General features: G+C 41.4%; 1 protein-coding gene across 7 annotated transcripts in view; it reads right to left on the bottom strand.

The window, feature by feature from the left end:
- The window catches only part of CCSER2 (coiled-coil serine rich protein 2), a 410,112-nt gene that overhangs the window by 263,637 nt on the left and 129,617 nt on the right, over positions 1 to 16,858 (bottom strand). For all 7 annotated transcript variants that reach the window (XM_068258342.1, XM_068258338.1, XM_068258341.1 and 4 more), the window contains exon 6: positions 11,007 to 11,148. In XM_068258342.1, the coding sequence (XP_068114443.1) occupies positions 11,007 to 11,148 (142 nt within the window). The remainder of the gene's footprint in view (positions 1 to 11,006; positions 11,149 to 16,858) is intronic.

Raw genomic sequence — 16,858 nt, 5'->3', positions numbered from 1 at the left:
GGCCTACATAAACTCAACACTGCCCTAATCCTTTCTGCCAATAACTTCTTGCTGCACCCCCTCCTTTTGTGTCACCAACCCCTCCGTCTAGATTGTAAGCCTTTGGCAGGGCCCTATCCCCTTGTGTATCATACATAACTGTGTGCACTTTACCCAGAATTTGGAACTTGTTACCACTACCAATCCAGTTTATGATCTGGCATTGTACTACTGTCTGCATTGTGTTGTGTATCTTTTTGCTATTACCTGTATTGTTCTGTCACCCCTGTTATCATTGTCTGTAATCCTATTTATTATACTGCGCTGCGTAATATGTTGGCGCTATATAAATCTAATAAATAATAATAATATGACTATGGTAGGGTTTAGATTGTTAGCCCCTCTGAGAGACAGTTAAAGGACAAATGTAGCGAGAGGGATATGGAGGCTGCCATATTTGTTTTCCTTTTAAGCAATGCCAGTTGTCTCGCTGTCCTGCTGATCTTCTGCCTCTAATACTTTTACCCATAGCCCCTGAACAAGCATGCAGCAGATCAGGTGTTTCTGACATTGGGCTTGATTGACAATTCTTTTTTACCTGTTGTGACGCCGTCGATATGGCATATCGAATGCGTCATGGAGTTACGAATGCCAGTTCTTCGCAAACCAACCAAACTGACAGTTTTTGGTTTAAATACACTTTTTTTCCCTTCGCCAAAGGGCTGGAGAAATCTTTTCATGGTCAGTTAATTAGCCTCCTGTGAAAAGATTCTCTGCCAGCATTCAGGGACCCCCAACCAGGCAGAAAGAGGGAAATCTCACACCTCCACTGCCTAACCCAGACTTGGTGGCTTCTCAGCTCCGTACATGAAAAGAGCAGCCACAGGAGGTCCTGCTAACATCCTGTAGAAGCCACTTAGAGACTACAGCTGGCTTTCTCAGTGACTAGTAGGAAACCTATCTGTGACCTCACAAATATGAAATCCATCTTTTATCATAAAGATGACTTCCCAAATAGGCAACGGCCTTTAGAACCCGCTTATTCTGAAATTCGGAACCAACCACACGATTGGATATTTCTGAATTCAAGGTAAGCCCTGCCAAAGCAGAGATACGCATTTTGGGGTCACCATTCACTCTAAACCCCCCAAGTTTGGTATCAACGTTCTTGATAAATTCTGACAAACCTAAAAATGTTATTAGATTTAACACAACTTGTACGGTTTGCAGATGAGCATACTTATCATGATTCAGGTAAATTCTTGCCTCTATGAGAGGGGCAGAGACCTCCTGCTGCAAAGAGGTGTGTGATCCACGCCCCCTAACCCCTCCTTGCTGGAGTGGGGGCTATAACCACAGAGAGCCCAGAAAGCTCTGCGTCCTTTACCTTCAATCTGATGCCTAGTAACATCCTGGCAGCCCGCAAGGACACGGGCCAAAACCTCCATCTTTGAACTTTCTAACAAAGGCCTGTTGGCCGCATGGCAACCGCCATTTTGGGACTTTCGCCAAAGACTTGCGATTGCCGCATGGACTACCAATAACGGTATTTGAACTGTATATTCAGACATTCTGTTCTCTTTTCCTCTCTTCTCTCTGTCAATCAATCTGTTCTAAAATAAGCTGTGTGTATGTAGTTTAGAAATAAACTAACGATTTTATCGTTCAGTCTTGTGCCTTTTCTGGTCATCTGATTGCTGCTATAACGAATCTGCCCTCTGAAGAGTCAGTCATACTACCGCATTGTTTTATGATTTGCTTATAAATGGTTGATTTGCTAGCTAGGTTGTAAATAACCGTTTCTTCCTTCTAGGATTAGCTAGTACCAGATTTCCTGTGCGAAATCGATAACTTTCGTTTCTCAATTGTAAACACAATTCGAGATTGCAGCATAAAGGGACCCAGTAACCTTTCTTTAACGTCACATTGCTCACAGTCTTTAAGCCGTCGGAAGTGGCTATTCCCCGAACGGTGATTGAAACGTGTTGAACGTGATTGGGCTGGCTACCGTATTGTGACTGCGGGAGTCTCTTTCCTCCCTGAACTGAGAGAGTGGTGGCAGTGTACTTACCCGATTTCCAGCGCGAAATCGATATTTTTAGTTTACCGATTGTATATACAATCAGAATTGTACATGTATGGGCACCTCCAACCAATCTTAACTGTTTACTATGCACACAGTGAATTTGCCTCCAGCAGTCTCTAGTGCATGAGACCTGCATGGCAACAGTGGCCTAGTAAGACGGGATTGGTGAGTGATTGTCCCATTACATATTGTCGGCAGCTGCGCGACCAATCTTTATTGTCAGTCTGTTCACCGTACTTCCTGCGTATGCTAACGGGAGCAGATTAGACGGGATTGGCACGCTCTGTCGCCTTTTCTTTCTTCTTCCCTCTGACGATCCAGCAACCGGTCTCGTTGTCCATCTGCGCCCGTACTTCCTGCGTACACTAACGGGAGCAGATCTCGACGGGATCGCTGGGCTGGATTGTCACACCTGTTTTAATCTGTTTCCACCTTATCTATGTTACATTTTAAAGCTCTCAAAGAGAAAAAATATAATATAATTAAGGTAAGAAAAGTAATATTGAAATGAAGTTAAAGAGACACTGAAGCGAAAAAAAAAATATGATATAGTGAATTGGTTGTGTACTATGAATAATTACTAGAAGTTTAGCAGCAAAGAAAATATTCTCATATTTTTATTTTCAGGTATATAGTGTTTTTTCTAACATTGCATCATTCTCTAATATGTGCAGATTACACAACACTCAGCATTCAAAATGATTCTTTCAGAGCAGTCTGTGAACTAATGACCTCTCCTCTAGCAGAGAAAAAGTAAATAGTTCAATAACACTTGAGATAATAAAAGTCAGATAACAGCTCTCTCCAGGACTTTGAAAGTCACAGAGCTTAATTGCTTTTTTGCATAGAGATAACAACTGGAGTTTCTTAACTCCTCCTGTACTGGAAACAATTAGACTGATGTATCTGATCTTAATGTTTTATTTCTTAGCTGTACTACACATACAAATCATAATATCATAATTTTTTTTCCGCTTCAGTGTCTCTTTAATCAGGAACCACTTCCTTTGAGTGATTATTTTGCTTGTAAATGTGTAGAAAGGTTATTTTTACTAATTAGGTGATACATAAGTCATGTATGAGAAGTTTTGAGACTAGAACCCAGTATTGTGAGAACTGACAAGATTAGCTGCATGCTTGCTCCTGATGTGATTCAGACACTTCTGCAGCCAAATAGATCTGCAGAACAGCCAGGCAACTGGTATTGTTTAGAAGGAAATAAACATGTCAGCCTCCATATACCTTTCGCTACAGTTGTCCTTTAAAGAAAACCTGAACTGAAACTTAAAATAAGTCATACTTACCTTCCATGTAGTCTACTCCTCAGTGTCTTTATCCTCTCCTGCGTCCTGTTTGTTCACTGTGATCAAGGGAATTTTCCGTCCTCCATTTTGAAAATGGCCATTACCCACAACAGCTTTCTGGTCAGCACACAGTTAAACTGTAACATCGACCACTTGAGCCATAGGGAAACATGGACATTACCTGGTACATCAGTTTTCCTCTCAGCTATAACTGACAGCAACTGATATTTTACTGACAGCAACTGATATATTTCAGATCTGACAAAATATTGTCAGAACTGGAAGGGATTATTGTCAGAAGAAAATGGTGAGCTTCTGAGAGGAACTGATGGCAAGGTAACTATGTAACGTTCATTTGAAGTTACCTCATGTGTTTATTTTAAATATTTTTACTCAGTACAGGTTCTCTTTAAGTGACACGACATAATACACTGTACAGCACTGCAGAAGATGTTGGTGCTACTGGTATAAAAATACTAAATAATGCTTATATTAATAATAATAATTTCATATCTATTTGATAGCAGAGTTGCAGTTTAACAGTAACTGGTGCAAGAGAAGATACTGCGTTTAATTTGTCTCTAGCTTTTTGAGGAAAGACAGAACATTTAATAATAGAGATATTAATCAAGAAAAATAATAACCAATTCCATAAAACAATGAAAAGGATGGAGAGCCTCTTTGATTTATACTGGCAATTAACCAGCGAAGTGGAAGCATTGTTCAGTCATCAACAGAGCAATTAATGATACAGAATACATTTATTGAAATGGAAATTCTCCACGTCTGGGATCCGGAACATCCTCTCACCCGACAGTCTTTAACCCACAGTGTCCCCAGGATGGGGAATGGACGACGTCGCCCAGCAACTTCTTTCAGCGGGGTTTCTGGGAGCAAATGCAAGGTGCAGGTTGACAGGGAGAGGGGTGGAGTAGGTCTGTAGCCACAGCATTGGTGCTAAAGCCAGGGATACTTAAACAATGACTAAACAGCACTCAGTGATGTTTAATCATACAGGTCCAATGTGTCAGTCACGCTGTTCCATTGTTCCCAGTCCCTGCTTACCTGCCAGTATGGACCCCCCAGCTTTGTACAGATACTCTGCCCTGTTTATCAAGTCAGTCACCCTGGCATGCTAATTAAAACTGTCCTATTTGTCAGTCTAGGCCCCAGCCTTGCTCCAGGTACCCTATCAGTCAGTCTATTTAAAAAAGGTACCTGAAGTGAAGTATGACATAGTGCCTGATGCAGTAAACTATGGTAAAACATGGTACATTAGGATTTAAACCAACTGTATGAAATAATGTAATCCAATAAAAAATTTTTTAGCTTTGGAGCTATAAACACAACTGTTTATGTCATTAGCTTATTTTTATTTCGGATTCTGCCTTTCTTTTTTGTAATTGGTGAGGATAAACCCGGGATGGTGGTCACTTGGAGCAAAGCAGCCTGCTACACGCTAGGGATAGCAGGCCACTATCTCCTGCGGGGTATTCTGGTGACTACAAGTAGTCACTAAGATTCTGGGCCCGAGGAAAGAGCCACCCCTCTTCCATCAGTGCCACGATCAATAGGGCTCTGAACACTGTAATCTCAAATTATGGTTCCTTACTGGATAACCACAGTACTCTCTGTACTCCGTTAGTAGCAGAGTTAATATCAGACTTTCTAGAAACTACCGCCTTACAGCAGGAATAATTAGCCGCACAGGGCAGAAGACTTTGTTACACATTTTCAGCACAAGAACTAATCCAGTGACAGACAGCAAACTGACACGCCTATCTACCGGTTTGTAATAGAATAAGCACTATGGAATGTTTAGGTTTAGCATGCACATAAAAACAAGATAATCAAACTGAAAACCGTTTGACATTAATATTTGCAATATAGAGGACCAAACTGAAAACAATGATTTTTTTTACTCAACAAAAGTTGACTTTCCCATAAATGATTAACTCTGCCGTGATCAAAAGACTGCCTTCTGCACCATGAGTCACTCCAACACCAAGGTTTCCCCCTGAGTTTACATAAAAAATGGAAGCTTTGGAGAGCACTTTATCTTCTGTTCAAGGTTATTCTTCCACACTGAGATCAACAGGAACAACCATACTGATAAAGCAGGTGTACAAAATCAATAAGATAAAAATAGCACTGCTGCATAGAAATGCTGTCGTTAACCCAATAGACAGTTCACGTAAGTGTGGCATGAAACAGATTATAGAGATTACAACAAAAGGGGTTAATGTTTACAAAAAGGACTTCTAATTAAGGCAGATGCATTGGAATAATGAATGTCACGCCCATGTCAATGTAGCAATAATGTTGCTGTTGCAACATTAGGAATGTTTTATTTAGAACACTGAATCAGTTCTCATTTCTGTCAAGAGTCCAAATCCAACCTCAGGAAGCTGCTATATATATATATATAAAACAATTATGTCAATTACCTGTCCAAAGTTCCAGGCCACTATGCCTAGCAATCAGACTTACTAATACACTAGGAAGTTAGGTCTAGCTAGTCACTGGACCAGGGAAATGCCTGGGTTTCAGTACGACACAACTGAACATGTGATCATGCTGGAATAGCAGTGACTCCAAAGCCTGTCCTTAAAGTGACCCTGTAGTAAGGGCAAAGTTACTAAAATAGGCACAGCCTTGCTATCGTTGTACTGACAATCAGTGTCATTTAGGTTCTGAACCTCTTTATTATAATGCACTATTCCTCTGTTTGAAAAACTATACAAATTCAACAGTCAGCTTGACCTGCATGTGGTGGCTGCTTTCGACCTCTTTCTGCCCAGATTGGGACATCAGTTCTACCCACCTTTCCCATAACAGTCCATTCACTCCTGGAGAGAAGGGAAGGCAGTTGTGATGGTTGTCACATTGGAGGCCTGGAGGAGCACATACAGCCACTACTCTCAGGTTGAGCTCTGATGACATTTCTTACAGGTGGCTTAGCAAGAAATGTGAGTTTGGGGAATAAAAGTAGTTCGTAGAGAGCTTCCTGGCAAAGCGTCGGCGGTGAGAGGGGCCCTAATGGCAGCAGGATGGGTACAAAAGGCCACAGGACAGAAGAAGGCACAGGAGAACAGGAGGAGGCATAGGATGACAGTAGGAAGCACAGGGTAGAAAGAGGAGGCACACAGGGGGCACAGAAGGACAGAAGAAGGCCCAGAGGGGACACAGGATGACAAGAAGAAGCACAGAAGGACAGGAGGAGGCACAAGGGGCACAGAGGGGGACACTGGTGGCACAGAAAAGTCAACTGACCCTTTGCACAGTAGCATGTAAATGCTTATGCAAATGCTTTCATCCGAATCAATCATCCAGGAACCATTGCTACAGCTAGGTTGAAAGCCAGGGTTTTTGTTACAAAAGAATACATTCTTTTGCATAGTTACATACACCTACCCAGAAGTCCCCCAGTGTTGGTATGCGCCCTAATTCTGGCCCTGTAACATTAATAGCGGAAACATGCAAGCACAGTGCATCAATCCAAGGATCAGGAGCTCTTTTGGGACAGACAGTGCATCAAACCAATCACACAAGGAAGGTAACAAAATACATCCATGTGCACCATGCACGCACCAGCATAAATTGTGTGCATGCTCACAAACAGGGGAAAGAGGGAGTGCACTGGATTAAGCAGGATTTGAGGAGGGCACAGGGGGACACAAGTCACAGAGGGACAGAAATGGCCCAGAGGGGGACAGTGGAGATACGGGGGCACAATGTTCTGACTTACTATAGGAGCGAAAGTATAGTTCCCTATCTTGTTCATTAACTGGAGAATATCTATACTCCACTAAATAAACAAGAGTGAGAACATGGACAACAACATAGTGCTGCTTTCAACTGTTCTTACTTTAGGAACTTTACCCTCATTATAGAGTCACAGTAAAGCCTTTTGCACACTACATGCAATTCCGATTTTTAATCGGTACTGCATGCTGCATTTTTCCTGCATTTTTCTTTTGATAGCATCCAGGGAAAATCAGAAATTGCAATCTGCAGGGAGCCTAAAGGTGGCCACACAAGATACAATAAAATGATCCGATTTTACGGCAATTCGATAAAAACATTCGGTTCTCCCGGAAAAAAAACAAAACGAATTTCCCGCTTTCTTCGATTTTTATCGATCCGGAATGTCAGATATTTTTCTTCAATCTTTCTAAAGATTGTATGGTGTGTATTAGATTGTCAATTTATTAATATACACACCCTAGCAATTTTGTCAGAGTTTCCAATCATTTTTATCATAATTGGGGAAAGATTGAACATATCTGTGTGGTTATTTGGTCATATTTTTGAAAATTTAACAATCAGTCAGAAAAATTGATTGCAATTCCTAAATTGAACAGATATTTAAAAAACTGTATGGTGTGTGGCCACCTTAAGTCCCACCAATGTTGCACACTTTGTAGATATCTATACACTTAATTAGTCACCCTTGTGAGGTACTAATTAACCCCCAAACAATAAATGTTGCTGGGTATAGGAGAAGCTTGCCCTGTTGATTGGATTTAAAGTCAGGTTTTGGAAATACTGTCCTGCAACACCGTTTACTTATGTTCAACCTTACTACAGCATATTAATAGACTAAAGATTGATTTAAGTTTAAAGAAAGAATAGTGCCATGGTGTAAGTGCTTTCAAAAGTAAATTCAGCAATGTCAATATTCACAATCGATACTACTGTATTCTGAAAACCCTAGTGGCTTCTCCATTGTACAGGCCAATTGGCCGGAGCTTAGGGGAGCACTATACCATACGGGAAATGGACTAAAACAATAATAACCTACAAGGAGCTCTGGTGAGATGGAGGTGGTGAACGTGACACTGACCCAATCTATGTATTATAATGTGTTATACAATCATATTGAATGCTGCTCTCATGTCCAGCTTGTTGGAGAGCCTATGTATGAATATAAAGCAGAGATTTAGATGAGTTTTGAAGTGCTACTGCGTGTTATGAGCTGCACTGCACTTAAAAGGAGAATACTAGTGTGGATCTATATCTTATATCCATCTAGTGGAACCATGTCCAATTGATATTATATTCATAGAAATAAAGTTAGATAAGCCGAGAGCCCAGTATAGTGTAGTATGTTCAGCATAAATATAGTAAAGATAATTAGCCAGAACAGTATACTCAGTAGGCACTACTCCTGCTACTGCTGAAATTCTGTTTGTCCCCACGTTTATTGCCAGGCGTGGCCTGCGAAACGCGTTGCATTTTTGGGGTACTATATAATAAATGTGATTACTATTATACAGACAGTCTTTCGTGGCTGCTTTATGGAGGGAAGTCCACCGCTTCCTCCAAGCAAATTTTAAAGAGGTTATCCACTTTTACCCTGCTGGCGCCTCTGTTCTCCTTTTGTTATATTCATAGAAGTGTAGTTTTGTGATCATTCGATTCAGAAATCAAAATAGTAAAGGAGCACATTAACGGATTTAATGGTACAATTTTTAGTGAACAATCATATTTTCAGTCAGATTTTTCCAATCATACTGAATGAAAACAGAGAAGCTGGTGGGTAAATTTATCTTGGACTATATCCCAATATATTTCCTAAAGTAAACCTGTAGAGAGAAAAAGAGCCCCAGGGGGGAACTTACCTCAGGAGGGGGAAGCCTCCGCATCCTAATGAGGCTTCCCCCTTCCTCTTCAGCCTCATGGATCCAGCATTGGTAGCTCCTGAACGGCACACACATCTATATTTACTATTATTGTTATTTAGTATTTATATAGTGCCGACATATCCCACAGTGCTGTGGAATTGGCCCTATACTGTGATACATGTACTATACATGGCCCTATACTGTGATAGATATACTACACAATTTATTTAACTATAAGAAAATAGTCTTACAGTTAAATGAATTGTGTAGTATATGTATCACAGTATAGGGCCAATTTGAGGAGGAAGCCATTTAACTGTATGTTTTTGGGATGTGGGAGGGAAGCCGGAGTGCCCAGAGGAAGCCCAAGCAGACATGGGGAGAACATACAAACTCCTCGCAGATAGTGCCATATCTGGAATCGGAACCTGTGACCCCAGCGCTGCAAGGCGAGGGTGGCAACCAATATACCATTGTGCTGCGATCCTGCGCAAGCGCCATACAAGCTTCTCCTCCGGCAGAAATAGTTGAGCCAAATCGGGCAGACCCGATTGGGCTCAGCTATTTCCACTTAAGCCTGGGGGGAAGCTTGGACTGTGCCTACCTAGGAGCGCAGATTGAAAATATTGCTGCGCACTGCAGCCTCTACTGCACCTGCGCGCACCGCCAACAACTTGTCCGCGGATTTTTGGGCTGCCAGCACTGGATCCCCGAGGCTGAAGAGGATGGGGAAGCCTCACTAGGATGCAAAGCCTTCCCCCTCCCAAGGTAAATTCCCCCTTGGGGGGACCCTCTGTGTCATCACGCCAACCAGCGTGACAGTCCTGCGCATGCGCGGTTCAGAGTTAGAAAATCGTGCATGTGCGAGACTGTCATGCTGGCGCGTGATGACCAGGAAGTGTACAGCCAACCTTCAGCCCAAAAGTCGCCGGTAACAGAGCTGCCAGCAAGACTGGGAGAGGAGCCAGGAGGACACCGGGGGACCTCGCGGCCTACGGTGGGCTAGAGGAAGTCCCAGGTAAGTACCAAGTTAATTCTTATTGACTGTTCAGGGTCCCTTTAATGGGCAAATTTAATGTAGTTTAAACCTCTGCTTTACCCTCATATAGGGGTGTTAGGTCAGTAGATGTTATTTTATATATAACATATGTACATTAATGCAGTAATTTTTGATTAAATGATCATGAAGTATTTTGTAGGAATAATCCTGGTTACTCAGTCTGATTGTAACCTTAATTCTTAATACTATATAGATGTTATACATTTATTTCTCTAGGTGTTTATACAGTGCTAGTGGGGGAACAGCACTCTTGATATTAGCTGCAGTGAAGAGTTTCATATACAAGTGCTGTTCATATATTTCTTACATGGGGCATTTGTTACTTTTCCTGCTATTTATGAAACAGTCCACTGATTAAGAAAGCCTTTAATAAATATCATGGTGCTGTCCACAGAAACCGGAGTACTTCTGTGTATGTACTCATAGGAAATTCAACCAACGCCCAATTAGATTAAAGCATACCTGAAGTGACAGGGATATGGAGGCTGCCATATGTATTTCCTCTGGTGGCAGTAGTGTCTGAATCACACACCTGAAACAAGCTTGCAGCTTATCTAATCAGATTTTTGTCAGAAACCTCAATCTACATGCTTGTTCAGGGTCGGAATACATCATGAGTTTTTTCGTTGGATACTGTAGATGGCTCGATAGATAATTTCCAACAGATCCGATCTGATTTAGATTGTTTTTCTGATTGTTTTCTCACTCAGAGAAATGACTGTAAAATCGATCAGAAAATCGGAAAGTAAATCTGCCAGGAAAACTCGGGTATTCCCAGCATAAGGCTAAAAGTAGAAGATCAGCCAGACAGCCAGGCAATTAGCATTGTTTAGAATGAAATAATATGTCAGCTGCCATACACCTCTCACGTAAAAAACACCCACCATTTTCAAGTGTGTTTATTTCTCCACATAGAAGTAGCCCATTGCTGGATACAGTCTTTGTCATACCTGCCATTGTGGTAGTTTTCAGGATTGCTTAAGTGGTATTGCTCTTGTCCATTAAGACGGGGAGGATTCCTCTTCCAAAACAGTGGTTGTTGCCTCAGACTTCGCTCAGATCTGTCGAAGCGGCTCATATTTTCACTCTCACCTACAGATTATGAAAAGTATATTCATTACACTTGTGGCACTCATAACATTCCATTTTCACACACAATATAGTGTAATAATTCAGCTCTGAAAGGTTACACGAGTCTGGTTAGAGCCAGGAAGAGAATCCCTGTATGATTTACTATGAGAAATTACAGCATAAGTAGATCATAGTAGCCATTTCAAGAACTATATATCAGCACCGCTCGATGATTGAAAAAGCCAAACCTGGTGCCAAAAACAAGAAAAATATCCCTTCCTTCTACAAACAACCAGCATTAACAGGCTCCATGTAGCGCACATACTTATCGGGCAGCTCTAACACAAAGTTACACTGTTCTACTGAGAATGTGATTTCAGCAAGCAGGAATTCTAGACAGAGGGCTGGTCTGTTTTAACAGCGTTCTTGTTAGGAAAGAAAATCTACCATGTCGCTAATCAGTTCTAAGTATATCCTGAAAAGCAAAGCAAAACCCAAACAAGCCTTGAATTTTCACCTTCTGTAAGCCAAGGAAAATGCAAGCTGAGGAAACACCAGGAAAAGTACACATTGTCTAGCAGAAAACTTCTGTGTGCTAGACGCAGCAGAGTGAAGTAAGGAGGGCGGCATCAGTAAACTTTTACACAGCTTTTCCATGTGAATGACATCAGCTACTTACCCAAACACAAGAGCCACACAAGGGAAACATTGTGTCACAACCCGGACTACTGCATTGCTGCATACAGGTCATTTAACAAACAGGCCTTCCTTCCTACTGAATTCCCACCCTCTGTGTGGCTGGGAATACGGCCCAGTTTTGTCCTGTGACTTGGAAGCTCCTGCCCTAACTAACCACTTGTATAGCTAGCACACTAGACGGAAGGCTTTAAATAGCAGCACCTCTGACACTCAAGCAAACTTGATGCAGGCAGGGCTCTGTGACTGAAGAAACTTTCAGCAGCAAGATTCCCAGACTGCTTTGCTAGACTTCAGGAATGTAAGCAAAACATTCTGATGTTATCCTGCCTTTATACACAGTTAGAGGAAGATCTGCTGAGCTCAATCACAGGAGGTAACAAGCACATTCCTGCACTACGGGATTGGTGCGATTAATAGGTTAAAGACGCGATGCAGGACTCTTCATGTAACATCATGCTGACAGCATAACAAAAAACATTCATTAATTAGCTTCTCTGTGCTTATATAGGTTTAACATGTGTCTGCAATATATTCTGCAGAAATGAATAGGAATTAGAGCAGCACATGGAAGTGTTGCCATTCCTAAAAGTTAGCAGGGGTCGCACTTGTCTGTCAGTTTTCTATGCATTTTTCTGCACACATTTTCTACACACTATGTGTGCGTGTATAAAGAAAAACGTGCACGTTTTTTCCACAGAAGCTAATGTAACGATGGGTAGACCGCATGTGCAGCATGTCAGGTTTTTTTTCTGCCTTTGAGAAACACATGGAACTAGCCCACTGATTTACATGAGCTCTCAGTTTAAATGTGGTTTTCTGTGACATCTGCCTCAGGCCCAGTTCACATCTGCGTTTTTTTGCGGAGCGGCCGTACAGATCAGCCATCACGATTAGGTAAAAACTGTCAGTGTGCTGTAAACTGTATTTGTTCCTATGTAGCTGCAAAATCTTCCGTTTCCATTCCGCTGAGCGAAACGGTCCGGAAAATTGGGTCCTGCTGAATTTTTTGTCCGTTCAGCGGAACGCACCACGGAACCGTACGGCCAGTTCCGTTGGCAAAAGCAGATGTGAACCGGGCCTCAGGTTTTTTTTAATTTAATTCTTTTGGAAGATTTACATTGATTCACACTAACTTTTTTAAAATTCTAAAAGACCTTTTGCAAATATTTAATATTGGGTGTAGCTGTGACACACACCCACAATGTGCAAAGCTTAACAGTTTTGTATTAAGAAAGTGTACCAGAATCTACATGCCTGGAGGCACCTCCTAAAATTGACAAAACAGGATTGGAGTATGCCTCTTATGTTGATGGGGGAGGTTATGTGCCAGAGGTAATTTGCAATCTTGGTTAGGGCCTGTACACACTGCTGCGCTTGCGAAAAATCGCATTGCACCAGTGTGTACAGGTCATCTAGACTGTCATGATTTTTTAAAAGACCTTGCGATCAAAAACGCATGTAGTTTTAAAAACGCAGCGCAAGTACAGAGTGTGTACAGGCCCTTAAAGCGGTATAAAACCCTGACTTAATATTCAATAAAAACATGTTTTCCTACTTTTTATATGCCATACGGTTAGCATATTTGTGCATAAGTATTATTATTCATTTAGAAATTATACATTCCTAAAATACACTAATTTTACTCTGAGAGCTGACTTTGCATTTCATTAATAACTGCTTTATTCATCCTATAACTTAATCAGAAAGCATCAGAAAGCATTTATGCTTGTCTCACTGCCTTTGTGAGACCCCCTGGTGTGAGAGAAGGCTTTGTTTACATTCCTGACTTGATGCAATTAAACACTAGATAACATTATGTAAAGTTTCGGAAGCGCCAGCTCTGCTGGAAGGGAAGCTTCTAAAACCTGTGTTAACCCTTTGAATGCAGTTCTAGTAAAAAAAAATGTTGGTTGAATATAATATACTGCAAATAATCTATTACAGCAAAGTAGAAATGCTGGGTTTCATTCCGCTTGAAAGAGAAACCGTGACTAAGAATTAAACTGCATCCTAATCAATAGCCGATACCCTCTTTTACATGAGAAATCTATTCCTTTTCACAAACAGATCATCAGGGGGCTCTGTATGGCTTATATTGTGGTGAAATCCCTCCCACAAGAAACTCTAAGGACCATGGTCCTGGCAATTTCCTGTCTGTGAATCTTTTTGCATTGTTAGAAATAGCTGTTTCCAACTGCCAAAAAGCAAGCAGCAACTACATCACCTGCCAGCAGTAAAAATGTCACCATGTGAAAAATATCAGAATGTAAATAAGGGATTTAAAAGATTTTACAATTTGCAAACACTGACTAAATCATTTATACATAATTATTGTAGAAAATGAAGCACTTTTTCATTACATTATTTTCACTGGAGTTCCTCTTTAAAGAACAAGTGACACCCATGCTAACCTAGATATAAAAAAACACATATATAAGTAGATAAATACTAGTTCTACTTACATAACAGATGTATTGCACTGTCCACGTTATGATTCCTGTGAATGTTATAAAAAAGCAGAGAATCCTATTCTAGACAGTTTCCAACTTGGTTACCTTTGAATGAAGCCAAGCCTGACAACATTTCCTCCCTCCCTCTTTTTTTCTCCTCTTGCTAAATGTGTATTCATTACCTGCCCTCCTCCCAGAGTCTTCAGACACTCCCACTGAGGTCTATACTAGGAAGTGCACTGTCTTAGGTCATTAGAAGGAGGGGGGAAATATAGGCAAGAGAAAGAATATATTACAGATAAAAAGACCCCCCCCCCCCCCCCCCAGCATGCAACTGTTTTGCCAGCTAATGGCAATGGCAATTAAAGAGACAGTGCCCCTAAGGTATGTGATAACTCCAAACCATAACAGCAGAAAGTTTTGAATTCAGGATTAGCATGTTTATCACTTAATACACTCAGGCCAGTTGCTGTTGAAATCTGATTTTTATTAATCCTGCTTTAATCTGATCTACAAAAGGCTGCAGAGCTCCTGACACTGGTTGCCAGCAGTACATATTAAAGCACACCTGAACTTAGAGGGATATGGAGGCTGCTATATTTGTTTCCTATTAAATAATGAAAATTTCCGTGCTGTACTGCTGATTTTCTGTCTCTAATACTTTTAGCCCTAGATCCTGATCAAGCATGCAGATCAGGTGATTCTGACTAAAGTGTGACTGGACTAGCCACATACGGTACTTTATTTCAGGTGTGTGACTCAAACACTACTGCAGGTAAAGAAATTAGCACGCCTGCAAGATCTGTGGTTGAAATTGAATTGAAATTGAAATGAACGCCCTGTTTGTGGCTGCTTATTCCTGCCAGGACATAGTTTTCAATTACGGCTTTCGCACGGACCCACCGCTACCGCTGATCTCCCATCACTGCAGGCCCCTTTCTCTGCCGTTGCTATGGTGGGAGAGCTCTGTGAGCCCGTCAGGAGCTGATTTCATTGGCACCTGACCCTGTGATCACTGTGAGCCAATCTCATGGAAGAGTCTTGTATACATGAATAGGGAACTGGCTAACGGACAGAAAGCAAAGAGTTGTGATCAATGTATCATATTGAAAATGGGTGACTGTTAACAGTGGGGTTCCACAGGGGTCAGTACTGGGTCCAGTGCTCTTCAATGTTAAATGACCCAGTAGTCAGAAGTAGAAAATAATGTTGCCATTTTGCAGATGGTACAAAATTGTGCAGAATTATCAGCTCTCAGGAAGATGATGACATATTACAGAAGGACCTGGATAGGATGGCTATATGGGCACATAAATGGCAGATGAAATTGAATGTTGAAATATGTAAAGTTATACATTTTGTTTGTACCAACACTCTAGCACCGTAAAAAAAAAATAACGGGATACAGATGGGGACATCAAACATGGAGAATGACTTGGGAGTACTCGTCAACAACAAGTTAAGTAATCATATTCAATGCCAAGCCACTGCAGCTAAAGCAAATACAATTTTGGGATGCATTAAAAGGGAAATAAAAACTTGTGATGCTAGCATACTACTGCCCCTGTTTAACTTTCTAGTAAGGCCACATCTGGAATATGTTGCATCACAAAGAAGATGGCACATAGATAGCTTCTTCACTAAAACTGTATTAGCAACATATTTTGTTAGCAATTTTGTACACATCTGGAATATGGAATTCAGTACTGGGCACCACATCACAGGAAGGATATTGCAGTTTTAGAGCAGGTGCAGAGATAAGCAACAAAATTGATTAGGGAGATGGAAGGGCCAACTTACCATGAAAGGTTAGATAAACTGGGCTCATTTAGTCTGGAGAATTATACATGGGTAGTCAGAAGTTCACGCTAACCAAAGGGCTAGATGAGCAGATGAGGGTGCACAAGCAGGGGTCAATCCAGGCGGCAACCAAACTCAAGGTCAAAGGTCAGGCAAGGATAATCACAGCCCAGCAGAGCAGCACAATAATACTAACGCTACCATGGGCAAAGAGCACTGGAAAAGGAAGACGTTTTATTGGGGTGAGGACTAATCCAGTGGGACTATAACTCCTATTATAGGTATGTTAACAAGCCGCAGAATCAGCAACGCACCCAGTGTACACAAATTTTAAGATTCTAGTCCACTCTGCAAATGGATCTTCATGCAACAGACCACTGAACTGACTGACAGCTGCAGGAGCAAAAGATGTGGCCTCAAATACAACAAAAGAGACAGGCACTAACAGGGAAAGATTGCTAATCTCTGTCCTGACTAAAAAGAAGAAAAACATCCCTACATACCCCAATGTTTAAGGCGTTACAAATGTAAAACCTAGAGGCTTGCTATTAGGCTAGTGCTGAATTGTCTACCTGTAACTAGTTCATACCATGATATTCCAACCCCCCAAACACACAGAAGTTAAAGTAGGCACTCCTGGCAGGCAGCAATAAGCAATACAGATATACTGCTGCCATGGTCCTGGATGTGTGAGGTCTTACCTAACTCCCTTATGGAAACCAGCAGCAGGAACAGTAAGTAGTAGGAGACGGAGCTGAACCAATATGCATCAGCCCAGCCAA

Source organism: Hyperolius riggenbachi, chromosome 10 (genome assembly GCF_040937935.1).
Source record: "Hyperolius riggenbachi isolate aHypRig1 chromosome 10, aHypRig1.pri, whole genome shotgun sequence".
Classification (NCBI taxonomy): domain Eukaryota; kingdom Metazoa; phylum Chordata; class Amphibia; order Anura; family Hyperoliidae; genus Hyperolius; species Hyperolius riggenbachi.
This window is presented reverse-complemented; position numbering and strand designations above follow the sequence as displayed.